A 22,289-nucleotide genomic window follows, 5' to 3' on the forward strand; every position below is an offset into this window, starting at 1 on the left:
GTTTTGGAAACATGAAATAGGAAGGCTGAGTCCTGAGCTCAAAATAATTCATAACATCTGTACAAATTCATTGCAGCATACATAAATAACCACAGCATATTCCTCCTACTAAATATGCATGCAAAGGCCTGAAACCCTCTAAGAGCACACTAACAATGATTCCCTTTACCTTGTCTGGCCTGAAAAAAAGACAATTACATCAAAAATATTAAAACAGACCAGCTTGAAATGAGTTTATTCTTGTCTGTAGTTATAAAAAGTTAACTCCAAATGGCCATGAGATTATCTGTAATCCTGTCTCCTTACTTTGCTTTTGTTGGGGATATAGATAACTAGACATCTTTTGCTCTTGGTAGGGGCCTTCATGCTCCATGAGATTGTTTGCCCCTTCTATTCAACTCCAGTAAGTTTCTTCGAATTTGAAATATTCTAGGAGACTCTTCAAAACCATGTTTTGGAAGAATGTCTCCCTAGAATAAGAACAAATGTATAGTTTTACTCCATTTAAACCTAATCTCTGACAGAACAGTCATGCTCAGCAAAGAATAAGATCATGTCTACCCAGTGCCCTAACCTTGCTAGGGTATCCAGTGCCCCTACTGTCAGCAGAGGATCGAATCACAAACTTTTCTCCTTTCCTCACTTCTCAGGAAACTATCCACTCCCAGCAGCATTAAAACTGTTCTTGTAGCCTTGCCTGTGCTAAAGTGCTAGTACAAGGATGTTTGGGGGTGGGTTGGGGTGGGGAGAATCTGGGAAGAAGGCCAAGCTCTGTAGCTACTATGAACATAAGGAAGAAGTGCTTCTAACTGGCAAAAGACAGTGTCTGTTTTCTGCCAGGATTCTTCTGTCAGTCTACTCTGAAGGTGATTCTATAAACTCTCCCCAAGGAGCTGTTTCCGTCTGTACACACAAAAAGAGCTAAGGTCCTTGGAAGAACAGACATGGCCATTTTTTACGTGGAGGTAAGGCTTAACATCGGTCTGGCAATGTGCTAGCTTGAAAATAGTCAACTATGGTGTGACTGAAGACAGGTTGAGTGGAGAAACTCTGCGTGTAGGAGTATTGTTAGCAGACAGTGACGCAGGTAGGAAAAAGGGTGCAGGCATCTCAGCGGAAGGAGTCTCTCCTTGGTTCCGAAGCTGCAGGATTTGCCGGAGCAAGGCCTTACCTTCTTCCCGGGTCTGAAATAAAGTCAGGCAACTATTTCAAAATATGTCCAAGGATATTCTCAAAAACAGGTTCTAAAATACTCATGTAAGTTTCACAAATCAAGGTAGCCTTCCCACTTACCTTCTTATCCACGTTCTACTCCCAGATCATGGTAAAGATTATAGGTTCAAGCCCCAAATCCAAACTCTATTAAATAACTGATACTCACATCATTGAATGCACAACACTTTTGGGCACAAGTTGAAGCTTCATCCCACAGTTTGCACTTAAAATAGTACTGGGCCAGATAGCGGAAAGCTGTGCTTTCCTCCAAGTGTTCCACTATTTCCTAGATAAGGAAAGCAGAGATGACTAAGGTGATAAGAATAATAAGATCAGCAACCCAGTCCTCATGTCCAGGACACATACCCCACAGGTATAGATATCTTGGATATATTTGATGTAACATTGAGCAGCCTGTTCTGACTCAGTCAACTGTTCATGAAGCCTACAAAAGAAATTGGTCTTTAAGTACAAATCAGATCTCAAAGCCTAAATAATGATAAATAGTAACAGCCCATGATTAACACCAAAAAAATGACAACACATTGACGAGTACAAATTTTTACATAAATGGCACACTGGGACCCAGAATAGTATTAGTGCCCAGATGTGAGGTTTTATCAAAGCTTAGAACAGTAATGGCGAACCTTTTGAGCTCGGCGTGTCAGCATTTTGAAAAACCCTAACTTAACTCTGGTGCCGTGTCACATATAGAAATGTTTTGATATTTGCAACCATAGTAAAACAAAGATTTATATTTTTGGTATTTATTTTATATATTTAAATGCCATTTAACAAAGAAAAATCAACCAAAAAAATGAGTTCGCGTGTCACCTCTGACACGCTTGTCATAGGTTTGCCATCACTGGCTTAGAATCATTACTCTGCTACTGGTAATGGAGAGAGTAAGATTTTTTAAAAAGATAACAAGTAATTCAGGTTTTTTCCTAATAAACCAGAAAAGAACTGGCATGAATAAAATTGTATTTAAGAACCTCTTTGCCTACTATTTTTGAATTATTCCTTATTTTCTTAGTCCTTATTAGGAGATCAGTACTTAGTTTTCCTAGACTGCTCTGACATAAAAATTTCATTTCATTCCTTTCAATTCATTCTTGGTCCCTTGCCTAATAGGAAAGCAATTCCCTCTTTAAAGAGAATGTCTAAATTTTCAGATCAATATTCATACACGCTGCTACATCCCACATTCATGTAGGATGATGGATAGAAGGCTCACCCACCATACCAGAGAAGCCAAAAGAAATATCAATAGCGTTTTACTCCTTTCACTCACTTTGCAAGTTTCACCAGAGCCATTTTCTCCACATCTCCCACAGCGTAAGCTCGCCAATAACACTGTCAAAAAAATAAACTTGTCACTTTGACCATTGCCCAGGTACCATGATTAATCACACAAAGGCTCAAGTCCTGCAAGCCTCCCAGAACTTCAGATTTGCAGGATGCAGGCATTTTTACTAAATCTGATAGGTCCAGGCTACATACTGACATTCCCACAGATGATGTCACCCAAGCTTTGCTTTTTGGCCCATTATGTACCTCTAAATATTCAGATTTCCACATGTAGAGACACCAGAATGAGGAGAAGTTACAGAGCACAGATAGCCCCACCCTTCCTCCAAGCAGGAGATTACCACTCAATTCTCAAGGGCTCAATCTCAGATACCTTTTTGGCTTCCACAAGTTGATTGAGTTTCTCGTAACATTCTCCTAAAGCAACCAGCATACGAGAGTCATTGGGCCTGAGAGAAAATAGTAGTAGTGTAAGCAAAGACTTATAGATAACTAAAGTCCACCACCACCACTACTGTAGTGATCCCCCTTATTCGAGGTTTCACTTTCCACAGTCAACTGCAGTCCGAAAATATTACATGGACAATTCCAGAAATAAACAGTTCTTTTTTTAAAAAATATATTTTTATTGATTTTAGAGAGGAAGGGAGAAGGATAGAGAGATAGAAACATCAATGATGAGAGAGAATCACCGATTGGCTGCCTCCTGCATGCCCCCCTACTGGGGATCAAGCCCGTAACCCAGGCATATGCCCTTAGCCAGAATTGAACCTGCGACCCTTCAGTCCACAGGCCAACGATCTATCCACTGAGCCAAACCGGCTAGGGCTAAACCAGCCGTGGGCAAACTACGGCCCGCGGGCCGGATCCGGCCCGTTTGAAATGAATAAAACTAAAAAAAAAAAAAAGACCGTACCCTTTTATGTAATGATGTTTACTTTGAATTTATATTAGTTCACACAAACACTCCATCCATGCTTTTGTTCCGGCCCTCCGGTCCAGTTTAAGAACCCATTGTGGCCCTCGAGTCAAAACGTTTGCCCACCCCTGGGCTAAACAGTTCTTAAGTTTTAAATTGCACACCATTCTGAGTAGCATGATGAAATCTCACACCATCTTGCTCCTTCCCATCCAGGACATGAATCATCCCTTTGGCCAGTATATCCACACTCTATACACTACCCGCCAGTTAGTCACTCAGTAGCCATCAAAAGAGAAAGAAAAGTGTCAGCACTCCCCAAAACAAACACATTGTCAAGTGGCCAGACTTACCGAAGCTGATGGGCCCGTCTATAATAATAAAGGCAGTAAAATGGCATCTTAAGGATTTCATAGGTCTGCCCAAGGCCATACCAGGCTCTGTAGTCCCGCTTATTTACCTCAATGGCATGTCTAAGAAATGGAAGATAGACTGGTAAGACAGCAGAATCAAAGTTAGCAACTTGCAGCCTCAAAAGAGGCTCCTAACATCACAGCAACCAGCTCTACCTAACCTCACAACTAGGAGCTCACCTGTAAGCCTGAATAGCAGCAGATGTGTTCTTCATTTCCATGTACTCATGTCCCATTAGTGTCCAGGCCCCAAGATACCGAGGATTCAATTTCAAGGCTCTTTGGAAATATAAGGCTGCTTTCTCATGCTGAGAACGCAAACTATAATAATTGCCTGATTGAAAAACAAACAAAAAATATGAACAATTAGAAAGGTAAAAATAAAAGTTCACTGCCCTAGCTGGTTTTGTTCAGAGGAAAGAGCATCAGCCCACAGACTAAAGGCTCCTGGGTTCGATTCTGGATCCCTGGCCCAGTCAGGGCCCCTGCAGGAGGCAACCAATTAATGTGCCTCTCTCACATCGATCTTTGTCTTTCACATCAATGTTTCTCTCTGTCTCTCCCCCTCCCTTCCACTCTCTCTAAAAATCAAAAGAAAAATATCCTCAGGTGAGGATTAACAAAAAATTAAATAAGAAATAAAAGTCCACTAAAATAGCATTCAACAGAGTGGACATGAAACCATAACTCATTCCCCCAAATTCCTTGTAGAACAGCCAAATTGTACATAAGGGATATATCATCGGTCCCTTGGGAATATATATCATTTATCACACATTCTGGCTTAAAAAAAAGTGTTCCCAAACATTGCAAGTTTTTCTTCATTTTATTTTATCTGGATATAGCATTTATCCACGTATTTTCTTAAAGGGTAGGACATTTTTAGAGTAAGCTTTATACTTTGGTTTTCCAACTATATTGCTAGGGTACCTCAAGGGTGAAAAAGGTAGAGCTCTGAGCTCCGCTCTCCCTCAGGAATCAAAGCAGTTATATTATCATTGGTCTTGAAAAAGGCAAGTCAGTCCTGGCTGGGTAGCTCAGTTGGTTAGAGCATCGTCCTGATACACCAAGGTTGTGTGTTTGATTCCCAGTCAGGGCAAATATAAGAATCACCAATGAATGCATAAATATGTGGAACAACAGATCAATGGCTTTCTCTCTGTGACTCTCTCTCAAAACAAATCAATAAAATAAAAATTTTAAAAAACAGCAAGTCAGCCTTGGTCAGTGTGGCTCAGTTGATTGAAAGATTGTGAGTTCGATACCCGGTCAGGGCACATATCCAGATTGCCGGTTCAATCCCCAATAGGGATGCATTCGATCAATGTTTCTCTCTCTGCCCGCCCCCTTCCTTTCTTTCTAACATCAATAAACACATATTCAGATGACAATAAAAAATAAAATAAGAAAGAAACAGCATAGTATTGGCAGAAAAACAGACACACAGACCAATGGAACAGAATTGAGAGCCCAGAAATAAAAACACATGTATATGGGCAATTAATGTTTGACAAAGAAGCCATAAACATACAATGGAGAAAAAAAAGCCTCCTCAATAAATGGTGCTGGGAAAACTGGAAAGCCACATGCAAAAGAATGAAACTAGATTACAGTTTGTCCCCATGTACAAACATTAATTAAAAATGAATCAAAGACATAAACATAAGCTCTGAAACAATAAATTACATAGAAGAAAACTTGGGCAGTCAGTCGGGTTCCAGAGTCCAAACCTTAACTTTGCTTTCCAGAGTCCAAACTCTTCCTTTGCAGGAAAGATGCAGAAGGAAGCAATCAATTCACATCAAGACATAAAAGCAGAAACAATGACTAAACTAGGAGATTCCTGTCATCACTCTATTCTTAAGTTGTTGCATTCTCTCTAGGTCTTTAGTTTCTTTTTTCTCTCCATCCTTCTTTCTCCTTTCACTTCCTCTGAATTTGCTATAATATGAAAGCTGAAGCATATTCTGTCATACCTAATGTTCCTTATCCTTAAATGTTAATGTAGGCGGACTGAATTCAACAAACATTTATTGATCATCTCTCAGGAACTTTGCTGGACATTACAGATATACTGAGAGAGGAAGAAAAAGTTCAGCCTAGCTGGTTTGGCTCAATGGATAGAATGTCGGCCTGTGGACTGAAAGGTCCCAAGTTCGATTCCGGTCAAGGGCATGTACCTTGGTTGTGGGCACATCCCCAGTAGGGAGTGTGCAGGAGGCAGTTGAATTGATGTTTCTCTCTCATCAATGTTTATAACTCTATCCCTCTCTCTTCCTCTCTGTAAAAAATCAGTAAAATTTTTTTTAAGTTAGATTTAAAAAAAAAAAAAAAAGGCACTGTTAGCAATCTGGTTACCCAGTCACCAATTCCTGTTTGTTCTACTTCCTAAATATCTTCTAAATCCTCTCTCTACTCCTCCCACCAATATCTCCTCATCATATGTTTTCATCATCCTGGATTATTGCAAAAGCCTCCTGGCTGGTCTCCCTGCCCCTAGTCTTGCCCTTTTTCTAATCCTCTCAGCACAGTCTCCAGTCATCATTTGAAAAAGAATATCTGAACACTTTTATTACTCTGGCTTAAAATCCTTCAGAAGACTCCCACTGCCTTAAGAATAAAATCCAAACTTTTAGCAAAACAAAAAGGCTCTTCAAGATCTGGCCCTTTTTTTACATTCCCACCTCCCACACCATGCTTCAGGATGCTGAACTATTTCCAGCATAATGTCTGTTTCACACTTCAATGCCTCTGCACTGCAATGCCCTTCCCAAGTCAATCCTTCTCCCCTACTGAACTCTTTCACTCCTGCCTATTCTTCAAGCATCACCTTCCCTAATCTCAGACTCAATTAGATGCCTTTCCTATGTACTCTCTTTCTTTCTTTTTAATTAAATTTTTGTTGATTTCAGAGAGAGGAAGGGAGAGAAAGAATATCAATGATGAAAGAGAATTATCGATCAGCTGCCTTCTGCATACCCCCTTACCAGGTATTGAACCTGCAACCACCGGGGAATGTGCCCTGAATGGGAATTGAACCATGACCGAGCTCAACCACTGCGCAACACTGGCCAGGCCCTATGTTTACCTCAATCATAACACTCAGCCCATTGTTTTATAGCTGTTTTCTTATTGGACTTCCTAAATAGGCAATTAGGGTAGGTAATGCAATACAAAGCACAGTGCCTGGCACTCCGAGTAGAAGATGCTTGAAGATGTTTTCTGAATAAATTGAAGTTCCATCCTCACCTTAATGGACTTTATACTTTATTCATAATGTTCTATACTGAAAGGATCATTCGTTCCTACTCTTACCTATGTTCCCATAGGACTTATTACATATTTTTAATGCTTATCTCCCATGCTAGACTACAACTTCCTCAAGGGCTGGAAATATTCACTGAATAACTGATGAATTGAAATTCTCTCAGTTTATTAACACATCCTGATCTAGAAAGGTACAAATGCATGATCTTGATGCAGTGTCACCAAAGACCCAGAGATAGGTATGTCCCTTTCATCTCCAGGGAACTTAGACTTTCAACCACAACCAATCAAGCTTACTTTTATCCAAGAGTGGCCACTCATCTGTTTATGTCAGCTGATTATCAGGCCACACTAGTATGGCCAAGTACATAGGACAGTGATGGCGAACCTATGACACGCGTGTCAGAGGTGACACGCGAACTCATTTTTTTGGTTGATTTTTCTTTGTTAAATGGCATTTAAATAGCCCTAACCGGTTTGGCTCAGTGGATAGAGCGTCGGCCTGCGGACTCAAGGGTCCCAGGTTCGATTCTGGTCAAGGGCATGTACCTTGGTTGCGGGCACATCCCCAGTAGGGAGTGTGCAGGAGGCAGCTGATGGATGTTTCTCTCTCATCGATGTTTCTAACTTTCTATCCCTCTCCCTTCCTCTCTAAAAAAATCAATAAAATATATTTATAATAAATAAATAAATGGCATTTAAATATGTAAAATAAATATCAAAAATATAAGTCTTTGTTTTACTATGGTTGCAAATATCAAAAAATTTCTATATGTGACACGGCACCAGAGTTAAGTTAGGGTTTTTCAAAATGCTGACACGCCGAGCTCAAAAGGTTCGCTATCACTGACATAGGACCATGGTTCATAACCAGAGATGATTCTGACCCAAGAGGTTATTTGGCAATACTGCAAATATTTTTTTAATATATTTTTATTTATTTCAGAGAGGAATGGAGAGGGAGAGAGAGAGAGAAACATCAATAATGAGAATCACTGATGGGCTGCCTCCTGAACGCTTCCTACTGGGGATCGAGCCTGCAACCCCAGGCATATGCCCTTGACCAGAATCAGACTGGGGACCCCTCAGTCTGCAGACCTACGCTGTATCCACTGTGCCAAACTGAGTAGGGCACCTGTAAATATTTTTTATCGGCACAACTAGGGGAAGGGAGCAGTGGGTAGAGGCTAAGGATACTGCTAATACCCTACAATGCATAGGACAGCCCTCCACAAAAATATTGTTACCCCAAAGTGTCATTAATGCCAAGATTGAGACACCCCAATACAGAAAAACAGGTACTCTCATCTCTTTTCATAGGATTGGAAATTCTTACAAATTTTTCTTTTTAAGAGAAGGAGAGAGAGAGAGAGAACATCCATCAGTTGCCTCCTGCATACACCCAACTAGGGTTAAAGCCCACAACCAGGGCATGTGCCCTGACTGGGAATCCAACCAGCAACCTCTTTTTTTTTTTTTTTTTAAATATATTTTATTGAATTTTTACAGAGAGGAAGGGAGAGGGATAGAGAGTTAGAAACATCGATGAGAGAGAAACATCAATCAGCTGCCTCCTGGGGATGTGCCTGCAACCAAGGTACATGCCCTTGACTGGAATCGAACCCGGGACCCTTCAGTCCGCAGGCCGATGCTCTCCACTGAGCCAAACCAGTTAGGCCAACCAGCAACCTCTTGATGCATAGGATGACACCCAACCAACTGAGCCACACCAGCTAAGGCCTTACAAACTTTTTAGTAGTACTAAAGTTTAAAATATATATATATACACTTTTGATCCAGTCTTTTACTGCTTATTATACAGAAATAATTGCATTAACATGCAAAAATAAATGTACACATACAAAAATGTTTCCTGAAGCAATTTTTATATTAAGTAAAATGATGGCACATCTATATAAAATATTAGATCACCATCAAAAATAATAAAAATCTAGATGTACTACAATAAAAAAAGAAAAAGATATATTAAGTTAAAAAAAAGGAAGTTACAAAGCAGTGTGTATAATGATATAGTTTTTACAAACAAACTGTACACACACACTTGCACACACACATTTTTTGTATTCACACAGAAAAATATTCTGGAGTCACGTTCTCCAAACAATCTTGGGGATGGGGTTATAGTGAGCTTTCACATTCTACTGTATATAATTTTGTTACCTTTGACACTTTTATACTGTTATTTTTATACTTGTATTATTTACAATAAAAGTAAATCTTAAAAGAAAAAGAATAATGATTCTTACCAATTACACAGCAAGTTTCTACACGATATTTATCAATCTCACAGAGGTTGTGAGCCAGATAACTCAACTCAGATTTCATGCTCTGGAAGAAAAGAAAAGACAGTCTAAGCATGAAAAAGGAACCTCTTAAATTATTTTTCTTGTAGTTAATGCAACTGGGTGACAATCCAACCCAGATGAAAGCACAAAAGAGCTTAATCAAGTCCAAGTAAAGGAAGCAGCTCACCCTGACATAAAGAAGGTTGGAGAATGTATCCATATTCTCAATCCTATAAGGGTCTTGTTTCCTTAGCTCATTAAAAATAGAGAGGGCTTTATCAATATCTGCAGAAAGAACATAGTTCAGAAAACAACACAGTGATACTTTCAGGTTTTGAAGAATTTCATTGTCCTTGTTCACTTACCTCTGATATTGTGATAGGCAACTGCAATTTGGGAAACAATATAAGAGCTCTTAGAAAAGCCCACATCAATGAGATTCTGATACTTTTGCAGGGCCTCCTCTATCAACTGCAATTCTGTGTATATATGAGCCAGAAAAAACTCTTTCATCCAGGTGTCTGGCAAAGACAGGAACTTCAGCTGGCAGCAGGAGAGAGAGGAACACACTTAATATATTTTGACCTCTCCCAAAAGAACATCAAGGAACTATTTTTATTGTCTAAAGCAGCGATTTTCAACCAGTGTGCCACAAGAGGCACAGTATCGTGCCGAAAGAATTTTTTTTTTTTTTAAATATACTTTATTGATTTTTTACAGAGAGGAAGGGAGAGGGATAGAGAGTTAGAAACATCGATGAGAGAGAAACATCGATCAGCTGCCTCTTGCACACCCCCTACTGGGGATGTGCCCGCAACCAAGGTACATGCCCTTGACCGGAATCGAACCTGGGACCCTTGAGTCCGCAGGCCGACACTCTATCCACTGAGCCAAACCGGTCAGGGCCCGAAAGAATTTTTAAAACGTGCAACACCTGACTATTTAGTCAGGGGCACTGACCCCTTTTCCCTTAGACTGTCAAATAAAAAAAGTGACAAGAGTTAACACAACAGTACCTGCCTGGTATGAATGACCCAAAATTATATCTATTTTTTTTTTGTCAGATAGACAAAAATTGTATTTTTTAGTGTGCCACAGAATTTTAGTAATTAGTTCATGTGTGCCATGAGATGAAAAAGCTTGAAAATCACTTGTCTAAAGGTGTTTATCATGGGAAATTTTATTATAGCACCTAATAATGGACACAGGGCATTTCAAGTGTAATAGGATTTATAAGCACAATGGGGAAGAAAGGCCCAGTTCGGGAAGGCTTCAAAGAATAAATAGGATTTGAGGTGTCTTGGAGGGTGGGTAGATTTGAATAGAAAAAAGGGGAGAGGAAGAGAAAAAAATGAACATTCTAGGCAAGGACAACATAAAAAAAAAGAAAAACAGTTATGATGAATGTGGGTGAAGAGGTTGATGAAACTAGGTTGTTTGAAGGGAAGCTTTGTGCTGGGACGCAGTAGAAAAATAAGACTGAAATGGTAGGGTGGTTCCTATAGTGCAATAGGAAATGGTATGCAATAGGAAACCACTGAATTTTTATGCAAGAGAATCATGATGACACGGGTGTTTTGAGAATAAATTTGGAAACCGTATGCAGAAGGGCTTGGAAAAGGAAGTGTAAAGATGGGAAAGCTAGATAGAAAGTATATATTACTTATAAGAAATCCAAATTGGAAATAAACAAGATGGCAAATGAAGCCAAAAGCAAGAGATGGATACAAAAAGAAACCATGGCATGTCTAGTGGTTGAATAGATAAAGGAGATAAGAGAAAGGGAAGAGGCAAATATGATTCTGAGGCATTAAGACTGGGTGTCTTGAGAAATAGTGATGCTAATGAGAATCTATCAAGTTGAGAGAAAGAGCCTGGCCTGTGGTTGAATGTCAACCTATGAACCAGGAGGTCATGGTTTGATTCCCAGTCAGGGCACATACCTGGGTTGCAGGCTCAATCCCCTGTAGGGGGTGTGCAGGAGGCATCTGATCAATGGTTCTCTCTTATCATTGATGTTTCTATCTCTCTCTCCCTCTCCCTTCCTCTCTGAAATCAATAAAAATATATTTTAAAAAATAAAAAAAACTAATATTAAAAAAAAAGTTGGGAGAGAGAATTTGGTAGGTAAGATGAAAAATCTACTTTTGTGTATTATGAATTCAGAGATAAAACAAACTTTCAATGAAAGTCTAGTAGGCAGTTAGATAGGTGAATATAAGTAAACAAAGGTTTCAGACACAGACTTAGTAGCATATATCATTAGCAGAAACCAACCAGACTTTGGCTCTTCAGAGCAAACAAAAAGAAATGTGTTGTCATTTCCATTAACTACTGAAGAACAGCAAATAAACTGTATAGACAATATCCTCTAATAATGACTAGTAAAATGATTGCAGTTTATAAAGCAATTTCATATACATTTCCTTAATTAACAAATCTCTGTATCTTCTCAGAGTCCTATGAGCTCAGCAGAGACTTAAAATGTTTTAAATATGATCCCTTTTTAAAATATCTATTTTTAATTGATTTCAGAGAGGAAGGGAAAGGGGGAGAGAGATAGAAACATCAATGATGAGAGAGAATCATCGATTGGCTGCCTACTGCATGCCCCCCACCGGGAACACAGCCGCAACCCAAGCATGTGCCTTGATGGGGAATCGAACCATGACCTCCTAGTTCATACATAGGTGTTAACCACTGAACAACACCGGCTGGGATAAATATGATCCTTGATATCAGAGGAACCTTTCCTATAATAGCATCTTTGAAATTAAGAAACTGTAACAGCATTTAGTCTATAAAATAAGTTACAGTAAAACTTGAATGTGAACACATGAATATGAAAAGATATCTATAATAATAAAAGTGTAATATGCTAATTAGACTGGACAGCCAAATGGCCTCCGGACATCATTCCAGATGAAGCCACCATGGCAGGGGCTGAGGCAGAGGCGGTTATGGGCGATCAGGCAGGCAGGCAGAGTGGTTAGGGGCAATCAGGCAGGCAGGCAGGAGAGCGGTTAGGAGCCAGCGTTCCTGGGTTGCGAGAGGGATGTCCTACTGCCGGTAGTCAGTATCCCCCGAGGGGTCCCAGATTGTGAGAGGGTGCAAGCTAGGCCGAGGGACCCCCCCAATACACGAATTTTGTGCACCAGGCCTCTAGTCTACAATAATAAAAGCATAATATGCTAATTAGATCAGACGACCTTCCAGACGAAGCTGGGGCTGTGAGGGAAGCCCGGGTCCCGAGTCCCCGGTACCTGCCGGCAGCTAGAGGGAAGCCCAGGTCCCGGGTGCCAGAGGGAAGCCGGTGCCGGCAGCCGGGGGAAAGAAGGCCTACTCTTGCACGAATTTCGTGCATCGGGCCTCTAGTCCTAATATAATTGGATGCAAATCCAACAGCAACTACCAAACAAGAGCTAGACATTTGTCTTTCAAATGAAGACCTGAAGAGCGAAATCCCAACAGTGAAAGAGACCAGAGAAGGAGCAAAGAGCTAACTATATAATCAAAGGCTTAGCAAACCTCTCTCCACCCACCCATTACTGCAGAATTATATAAAACTTGAAGCACAGACTTTTTCACATAGCTCATCTTTTTAAAAATTTTTTTATTGATTTCTGAGAGGAAGGGAGAGGGAGAGAGATAGAAACATCAATGATGAGAGAGAATCATTGACTGACTGCCTCCTGCACGCTCCCCACTGGGAATCAAGCCCACAACCTGGGCATGTGCCCTTGATGGTAATCAAACCCAGGACCCTTCAATCGCAGGCGACACTCTAACCACTGAGAAAACCAGCTAGGGCCACATAGCTCATCTTAACTTACCATCTCTTTGTCTGTAATCAAGTTACAGAGTTCTAGCCAGGCTCCCCAATGCAAAGGTAAAACATGAGTAGCCTCCACAAATACATCAATGGCCTCTTTCACCAAGTCCAGTTTTCGAAGCACAACACCATACCTAGGAAAGAAGGAAACAATCACAGAAGGTAATGCTCTATAACAGCTCTCTTCTGCTCAGGAGAGTATGTTATAGAAAGTTCCAACTTACTCCAACACTTACAGATAAAGGCCAAAACCATCAAGTTCCCGAGCTTGGTGCTTTTTGCTGAGCTCCACTCTCAATTCTCTAAGAGCCTCATTTTTTACTTGTCCTTTTTCCAGGGGGCCTAGAAAAGAAACAAAGTCTCTGATCTAAGAGAAAGCTGCTGGTCTTCATTTTATAGACCTAATATTCCTTTTGGCATCAAACAGCTACACCTGAAACTTCCAGCAAGCACTCACAAGTGGTCAATATCTTACACACTTTTTTTCCCCAAAAAATAACAACTGATAACTGGTCTGCAGTATTCTTTTGTTAGGCCCACACAGGTTTTTAAAGTTCTGAATTAGTATCAACATTTAAAAATCAGAAGCCTCAACTAGAAATCTGAATTTCCAGCTTCAGGTTGCAGGGAATGGAGTAGAGTCAGAGAAGAAAGCCTTGACAACTGCAGGCCACAAAGCAGCCCTCAGCTGCAGCTGGGAGACAATCAGCCAGTTGTGCCATCTAATTTCCAATAGCCCTCCTCAGACCACTTCACACATTTGTCCTGCCTGCCTGGCTTCTACAGGCATTTGTATGTGCAACCCCTGCTTTAATCTAAAAGGTAAAAAAAGAAGTTCATACCTAGGCTATCAACTGTTTCATCATCCTTCTTCTTTTCTCCAGACTGTAAGAGAAAATCCACACATAGGTCTTTTGACCAGTTTATTCTGAACCTGTTCTACAATTAGCAGCCTGATTCTACCTAAAGGGCCCCAAACCAACCAAAATGGCATCTACTATGTATTGGTCACTAATTTTAAGTAACTATTCAGGGGCTCCCATTGGTCAAATCTGGAATAATTTGAGCACCAAATAATGAAGTACTGTAATGAATTATATAAATAATTAAAAATAAAAGAATCCTTAAGTCCATACTAGGTAAATAGATAAGTGGAAAGAGAAGGAAAGGCTCTTGCTTAGAACAGGATGCCAAATGAGGAGCAGTAAATGTGGAGAGTGCTAGAGGGGAAAATCATCATTTTGCAACATCATAGTAAAAAATACTTCAGGCAAGAATTAACAATGAATTTCTTGACTAATGGATATTTAAGTTGTTCACATTTTGGGGGTATTACAAAAAAATATTTCAATGAACAGAGGTATTTAAAGTTACTTAAAGTAGAATTGCTTGGTCATAGTATTTCAAATTAACATAATCTACCCAAACTGACTTCAAATAGGGGCATGGGGGGAGTCTACTGCCTCGCACCTTTGTCAATAATGAATATTATCAGTTTTTAAAATATTTTCTTTCATAGCATTACTTTTTTAACTTTATGACTTCTTTATTGTTGTCAAACATTTATAAAGTACATTCACCAAATAGGCTATTGCTATGCTATTTAAAAGGTTTAACTTTTTCCACTTGGTTCAAAGTAGAATGATGTCTTAAAATGGCCCTCACCAGGTATCTAGAATACATGTACAGGAAATAGGCTTTCTTGCTATTGCAACCATGCAGGAAATGTGCTGCCCGATCGTACTCTTTAACATCAAAGTAGGCTTTGGCCAGGGTGTAAGCATCCATATCCTGGGCATCTTCCTAGAAGAGACAAATTTTTGTAAATGGTTGGGAGTAAGACAAAAAAGTTCAAATCCAATTTTAAGATGTAAGAAGAAATAATTTTTCTCTCCTTTTCCTCCTCCCAAAACCATATATATAATGAAGTAAAGTCAGATAACTTTTTCTTCAAAATAAAAAGTTATGGGAGCCCAGCTACAGTGGCTTGGTGGTCGAGCATCGACCTATGAACCAGGAGATCCCGATTCGGTTCCCAGTCAGGGCACATGATGGGGGGGGGCGGGGGGCGGTCTATAACATGGGCATATACCCACCCAGACCGGGAATCAACCAGTGACCTTTCAGTGCATCCTTCTCACATCATTGATGTTTCTATCGCTCTCTCTCCCTCTCCCTTCCTCTCTGAAATCAATAAAAAATACAACTTTTTTAAAGTTAGAGGAAAAAATAAAAATTTGTAAAATATTAAACCAACACACTCAGAAACTTGTATTGTTTCTGCAAATGTGGAAGTTGTATAGGCTTTAGTACTAAGGACCTATATTCAAATTCTAACTCTTTGATTTTCTGACTTCATGACATCAGTAGGAAAGTTACTTAGCTTCTCTGGGTATTCACTTCTTCATCTGTAAATGGAGCCAATAATATAGATTTGACATGAGGGAAAAGGTGAAAGAGAAAGTCGTGGAAAATGTCTGGCATTAATATTTGGCATTCCCTTCCTTCCCCAGGCTTTTAAATTTCTACATAAATGCAATATACTGCAGTTACTTATACTTTTTGTACTTCAAGAACATTTTGACATATTAGTAGTGCAAAAAACTACAATACAGCTATAATTCTCTATGTGAAAAAATGAAATAATGCGTATTTACATTAAACACATATAATCCACATCCCAAACTCTAGGGATAAGTTGATTAAAATTTTAATAATTTCATTCTCCTCATCCTTCTTGCCCCAAATATTACCAGCACAAAACAGGAACCAAAACATATTCAGTGTTTTCTTCACTGGATGAACGAACGTGTCTTACATGTGGCTCTTCAGCTTATGATTCTGGTGGCCCTCTTCATATCCACTTACCATTTGCTTATTTCTTCCCCTGCCCCCTCTCAACCTACATTACACCTTTTTAAAAATATGTTTTTATTTATTTTAGAGAGAAAGGTAGGAAGAGAGAGGGAAGGAGGGAGAGGGGGAAGGAGAGGGAGAGGGAAAAGGAGAGAAACAGAGATCAGCTGCCTCCCACAAGCACCACCGGACCAGGGAATCAAGCCTGTGACCTGGGCATGTACCCACCCGGCCGGGAATCGACCAGCGACCTTTCAGTGCACCGGAGGGCACTCAACCAACTGCACCACACCAGCCAGGCTGCATTATACCTTTCAGAGTAAAAAATATTCATTGTGTTTAAAGGGAGGGAGGAATCAGGTAACAAAACGGATTGTGATGAAAAGCATTCAGGCTACATAGTCTATGTAAACACATGTACTATAGGTGACATAAAATATATTCACATCTCCTTTATTTTTTTTAAATATATTTTTATTTATTTCAGAGAGGAAGGGAGAAGGAAAGAAAGACAGAAACATCAATGATGAGAGAGAATCATTGATTGGCTGCCTCCTGCACACCCTGTACTGGGGATGGAGCCCGCAACCTGGGCATGTGGCCCTTGACTGGAATCGAACCCGGGACCCTTCAGTCCACAGGCCGATGCTCTGTCCACTGAGCCAAACCAGTTAGGGCCACATCTCCTTTAATTCCCTCAATATCCCCATAAAGTAAATACCATTATCCGCATTTCACAGATGAGGAAACGGGTTCAGGAGGTTAAATTGCCGAAGGTCCCTAGTGTGGCTGAGACCTGAACCCAGAGCTGTGCGGATCCAAAGCCAGTTCCGCACTGTTGTAAAAACCTCCGATTCTGGCTCATTGTCTAGGCTGGGCTACAAAAGCTAAAGGGCTGAAATCTTAAGTGAGGATTGTTTGCTTATTCTCTCCAGCTTAAGTAAACGCACCACTGGATCTTTCCTAGCTCAACACAACCACACAGACAAAAAGCGCTTAAAACGCCCAGCTCTTGAAATGCTCGCATTCCTTTTACAAACATCCCTGCGAAGTAAGCAGTGGGCTCCCTCCGGCGACAAGTCATTACCTCTGGGGTCGATGGGGAGCAGTCCTTACCTCTGTCATAGGCGGAGGCGGCTGCAGCTCGACTAGAGGCAACGCCGGGAGGGAGAAGGCCAACTCCGCGGACCTGGAACACCCCGCAAACTCAATCAGCTCCACCAGCCTCCCAAGGCCAAGGACCCAAGCCCGGTCCCGCCCCACCCCGGCATCTCACCATTTGCTGCTGTGCAGTAGGCCCCGCTCTCGGGTAAGGCCAGCGATAAGTAGCAGCTGCTTTTTAATTTCCCGCAAGTTTGAGAAATCGCCACTAGCTGACAAGATGGGTACCCCCGGAGCCGTCAGGGCCACAGAGACTACAGAGGGGCTCGCGGCCATCTTTCTGTCTCAGCCGCTCCAACCAATCAGCAGCGACGATGCTAGCTGTGCGCCGGCACCAAAAAAGTTTGCCTGTGATTGGTGCGCTCTTGCTCCGGGACAACCAATCAGAGCTCTCACTTCTCACAACGTCACCAAGAGGCCGGGAAAGAGGAGACCATTACTTCCCCGATTGGCCAAGAGCTACTGGAGAGGGAAAATTAGAAGCAGGACAGGGAGGTGGGGAAGCCACGATCTCTGGGCGTGGCTGAGAGGAAGAAGGGACTGGGAAAGGTGGACTGGAAAACGGGAGGTGGGAATAGGAGCCAGAAAGAGGGCAGAAGAGGGCGTGCCCTGCACCTTTGGGATGATGTGATTGGACTAAAGATGAAAAGAGTGTAGTTTGTGAGCGCATCCTGTGCCACTGATGAACCAAAGTGATGCAGGTGTCCAACGAATCCTTGCAGAACAACTTACATCTTTGCCGCCACCCCCCTACTCGATGAATACAATCCCTTGCAAAACTCCGGGGTGACATGTTGTCTTTCCTACCTCGCCATGCTGCTGGTTGTTTAGACTCAATGCCCCAAGTCCGGCCTTCTTTCTTGCGTTGCCTCTAGTCGAGCTGCAGCTGCCTCCGTCTGCTGCAGAGGTAAGGACTGCTCCCCATCAACCCAAAACGTCGTGACCTGTCACTGGAGGGGAGCAGACTGCTTATTTCGCAGGAATGTTTGTAAAAGGAATTCAAGCATTTAAAGAGCTGGGTGTTTTCAGCGATTTTATGTGTGGTTGTGTTGTGATCCCTGCTCTGGCCAACAGATGGAGCCATTCCCTCCCTCCCCATGCTTCAAACCGCTCAAGCAGAAGAGCGGTTGCTTAAAAGCCATGTGGTCCACAGATGGGAGGACTGTGACCATCCCAACACTGGAGGCCAAAGAAGGGCGAGGACGGACTACTACCAGGAAGAAGTTATTACAAATAAACCCAGCGAGGACTGAAAGACAGTCAGTTTCCCAGCAGGGTTTTGGCATTCTTAACATTTTGAACTGGTTCTTTGTTGGGAATGGGGGAGGGCCGTCCTGTGCCATTGTGAGATGTTTAGTATCCCTGGCCTCTACCCGCTAGATATTGGTAGCATGCTCCTCCCCTAAGCTGTGACAACCGAAAATGTCTCAGACATTGCCAAATGCCTGGGGAAGGAGGGGCAAAATCATCCCTATTTGAGAACCACTAGTTTGGGCCAGTAATGGTGTTGGGGCAGTGGTCTATGTAGAATGGGGGATATACTCTGAGGGCCACCCGCCCTGAAAGCTCAATTTCCAATGCTTGGTAGTTGTGGAAAGAGCCTTAAAACAAGGAAACTAGCCCCCCTCACCTGATGAGTAGGAAGAGCTAAGAGGGTCACAAAGAAAAGGGGAGAGAGCAAATGTGAATTTGAAACATACATTCTTAAGATTATTCTATGAGGTGGGGGTTATTTGTATATATACTAGTAAAAGCCCAGCCATCGTTAAGGCAGAACGACCAGTCACTATGACATGCACTGACCACCAGGGGGCAGATGCTCAACACAGGAGCTGCTCCCTGGTGGTCAGTGGGCTCCCACAGCGGGAGCACCACTCAGCTCAGCTGGAAGTCTGGCTCATGGCTAGCAAGCATAGTGGTGGTGGCAGGAGCCTCTCCTGCCTCAACAGCAGTGCTAAGGAGCAGCGAGCCAAGCAGTAAGGAGCCGTAAGGAGCGAGGGGTCCCAGATTGGGAGAGGAATGTCCAACTGCCAGTGTAGACCCATGTGCTAGGATGTGGGCAGAATTAAAAAGTTGAAAATACAGATGGACATTAACCTGCCTCCCCGCAGCTTGGGAAAGGTTGAGTCATAGTCTTCTGGGGATGAAGAATATGAAGATGATAAGCAGCCTGAGCACTGGGGAAAAATGTGTTTTTAATAGCTGTGATGACCATCTAAGCTATTATGGCCCCATCTTTACTGATCTAAGCTCATACTTAAATGGAAATTTACTTGAAAAGCCCTTTCTTTGCATAATGGAAAGTCAGGCTTGTCCAATTCCATCTCCCCAAGGTAATAGCCCCAGGATGTAATGGGAGACCTCCCTACCAGCCCTGCTCATCAGGGGCTTGCAGCCTGGGTACCCCCCCTTCTCAGTGTCCTTCATCCCTGTTACTCAATAAGGTCCCCCTAAGGATGCCTCACCTCCAAGGTCACTGTTGAGAATTGTTAGGAAGCAGGATAATTGATCAGGCTGACATCATTGTGTTGCTCAGCCTCTTTATCTCAAGAAGATGTTCCAGAAGGGCTTCCACTGCAGGGGTAACAGGCTGAGCCTCATTGCAGCAGGCTTCCCATTGGGTAGGCAAGAATGGTGACTTCCCCCAGGACAGCCACAGGACCCCACACCAGGCTACCCATGATTCCAAGCTGGGTGTGGCTCCATCCTTACCCAACCTGGCAACTCCTGCTTTCCTGCACTGCTCTAGTCCCTACCAAAGGGGGGCAGGAGGGAGTTAATATTTTTTAGCTACTAAAGTGAATATTTACTTAGAATAATAAAAGAAGTCATACAAATGACACATTTAAGAAAACTGACAAATAGGGCAAACGTTACAAAATAGGGGTGGGGGACACCATATATTTTTATTAATTAACTGCCTGACATATCTCAATAATATATTTTTCCCTACTTAGGCTACAACTTCTTCTTCTTTTTTAATCGAATCCTTTCACTTTACTAACCTTGACTCACAAGAGCTTCCTTTTGTTTTGTTTTGTTTTTTTAATTGATTTTAGAGAGAGGAAGGGAGACAGAAAGAGAGACAAACAGGCAGAGAGACAGAGACAGAAGAAACATCAATCGGCTGCCTCCCACTCAAGCCCCAATGTGGAATAAAACCCACCACCTTTTGACATGTGAGACAACGCTCCAACAAACAGCCACACCGGCCTTTTGCTTTTCTTGTACTTGAATTTTGGTTGAGGTACAAGATGCATACAATAAAATGCGAAAAGCACACTGATCTTAAGTGTACACTTCAATGATTTTGTTACATATGCACATACTCATATAACAATCACCCAGATCAAGATACACATATTTTTTATCTGCAGTTGGGAATACATGTGCAAACAGGTGACCTAATTTTTTATTTCATGGTGGGTAGGTGCCCCTAAGTCCTGTGTTGTACAAGGGTCTGTACAACAGGTGTTTCTGACAGGTGTTTGCTGTTAACCCAGTTTTATTACTAATACCATTTTTTTAACATTAATTCAGGTCCAGGTATTAGGCTAAGTGTTTTATGTGCATGCTTGCAACAAAATACTATTATCAATTCCATTTTACAAGGAAAGAAATTGAAGCTTTGAGAATTTTAATGCCTTGCTAAAGGTCACCCAAAGAAGCAGGTAAAGCATAGGACTTGAACCAAGGTCTGCCAGACTTCAAGGCCCATGTGCCTTCCCACTGCCATAGCAGGGGCCACCTACTGTCACCACTTCAAAGTAACCTACTGTTTCCCCATTTTTGTTTTATTTTGCTTATATTCTCCAGGAACCTCTGGGCTCCCCCTTTAAAACTGGGATAAAATGATCTCCATTCTCAATATGGCCCAGTGCGTGATTCCTGCCCCTGAGGAAGACATCAGAGGACCCCACACCAGTCCACGTTTCTGGAGGCCACTGTGGCCACTCCGGTGGGCTTGTGGGTAGAGAAAACAGCAGAGTTCTCACTCTTGCCCAGGAGTCAAGAGAGTGCAAAGTTTAGACCCGCTCAGACCTGAGAATGTTCTTTATTTAGATTCAGAGTATAGAAGTCTTCATTTTGGAGTTGGACAGTCTTTGGTTCAAATCCTGCTTCAACTACTTCCTAGCCAAGTGACCATGAGCAATTTATCTCTTAGAATGAGAGTTCCCTCAACTGGAATAGGAGGATATTAAGAAAAGCTTTTTGCCGTGGACATGACCACAAAACATTTCCCCAATAGGTTTTTTTTCCCTGCTATGTTGGTAGCATAGCATTCAGCCTACTGGGAACATTTAAAAAAAGAAAAGAAAAAGAAAAGAAAAGCTTGCTCATAGGGTGTGTTTTTTGAAAAATATGTTTTTATTTCTTTTAGAGAGAGAGAAACGTCGATGTGAGAGAGAAACATTGATCAGTTGCCAACCGAAAACCTGGGTATGTGCCCTGACCGGGAATCCAACGTCAACCTTTCGGTTCTTGGAAGGATGCTCTACTAAGCCACACCAGGGAGGGCTCATGGGGCTGTTTTTAGGATGAGATGAGATCGTGCTATGTACATAGTAGGTACACAAAAATTTTTGCTCTTCCAACAGGCACAGGGGCCAGTGTCCTTGTACACTTGCCAGATGACCACTGGGTTCAGGTCAGGAAAGAATCAACCACAATAAATTTGGGGTTGGTGGCAAATAAACATGAGGGAGAGGAAGGGAGTCAGGAAGATGAAAGATCTGGGCAGAGAGGCGGAAGTATAAGCCAGGAGTCCATAGCTGGCACCTCAGTCTCCGGATTGAGTCTTTGCTGGGGCATCCTGTCTGGTGAGGATTTAGGCATCCCAGACAGCTCACACTTGCATCTGCCTACTTGGAGGCTCCACTAGTTATTGGAGGCTACTAAAATCCTCCTTTCTCCCTACCCCCCTGCTCTGCCCTCCACACTGAGGCTGGTCCCAAGCTGACCCATCCGATAAACACATCTCATTACCGGCCTCATACTGAGGCAGCATG

At 41.9% G+C, this 22,289-nt stretch overlaps 1 protein-coding gene across 1 annotated transcript; it reads right to left on the reverse strand.

Annotated features, from left to right (window-relative positions):
- Window positions 1–206: 206 nt before the first annotated feature.
- Window positions 207–17,568, reverse strand: CDC23 (cell division cycle 23). The gene is made up of 16 exons (XM_005881016.2): window positions 17,396–17,568; window positions 17,236–17,308; window positions 14,929–15,066; window positions 14,106–14,148; window positions 13,500–13,605; window positions 13,265–13,397; window positions 9,797–9,974; window positions 9,619–9,716; window positions 9,393–9,474; window positions 4,039–4,192; window positions 3,799–3,918; window positions 2,900–2,975; window positions 2,510–2,571; window positions 1,582–1,660; window positions 1,382–1,501; window positions 207–1,184 (listed from the first exon to the last, which is right to left on the reverse strand). Exons 1-16 carry the CDS (start codon window positions 17,554–17,556, stop codon window positions 1,014–1,016), a joined length of 1,794 nt encoding a protein of 597 aa, XP_005881078.1. The 5' UTR covers window positions 17,557–17,568; the 3' UTR covers window positions 207–1,013.
- Window positions 17,569–22,289: the final 4,721 nt, after the last annotated feature.

Source organism: Myotis brandtii, unplaced genomic scaffold (assembly GCF_000412655.1).
Source record: "Myotis brandtii unplaced genomic scaffold, ASM41265v1 scaffold668, whole genome shotgun sequence".
Classification (NCBI taxonomy): Eukaryota; Metazoa; Chordata; class Mammalia; order Chiroptera; family Vespertilionidae; genus Myotis; species Myotis brandtii.

Bases quoted from the DNA above. Each gene is read 5' to 3' on its own strand.
- CDC23 (XM_005881016.2), bottom strand. From the start codon at position 17,556: ATGGCCGCGAGCCCCTCTGTAGTCTCTGTGGCCCTGACGGCTCCGGGG. The intron at 14,149-14,928 runs GTGAGGGCCATT...TTTCTCTTACAG, and splicing joins ACATGTATTCTAGATACCTG to TCTGGAGAAAAGAAGAAGGA. The intron at 13,398-13,499 runs GTAAGTGTTGGA...CTTCTTTCCTAG, and splicing joins GATGGTTTTGGCCTTTATCT to GTATGGTGTTGTGCTTCGAA.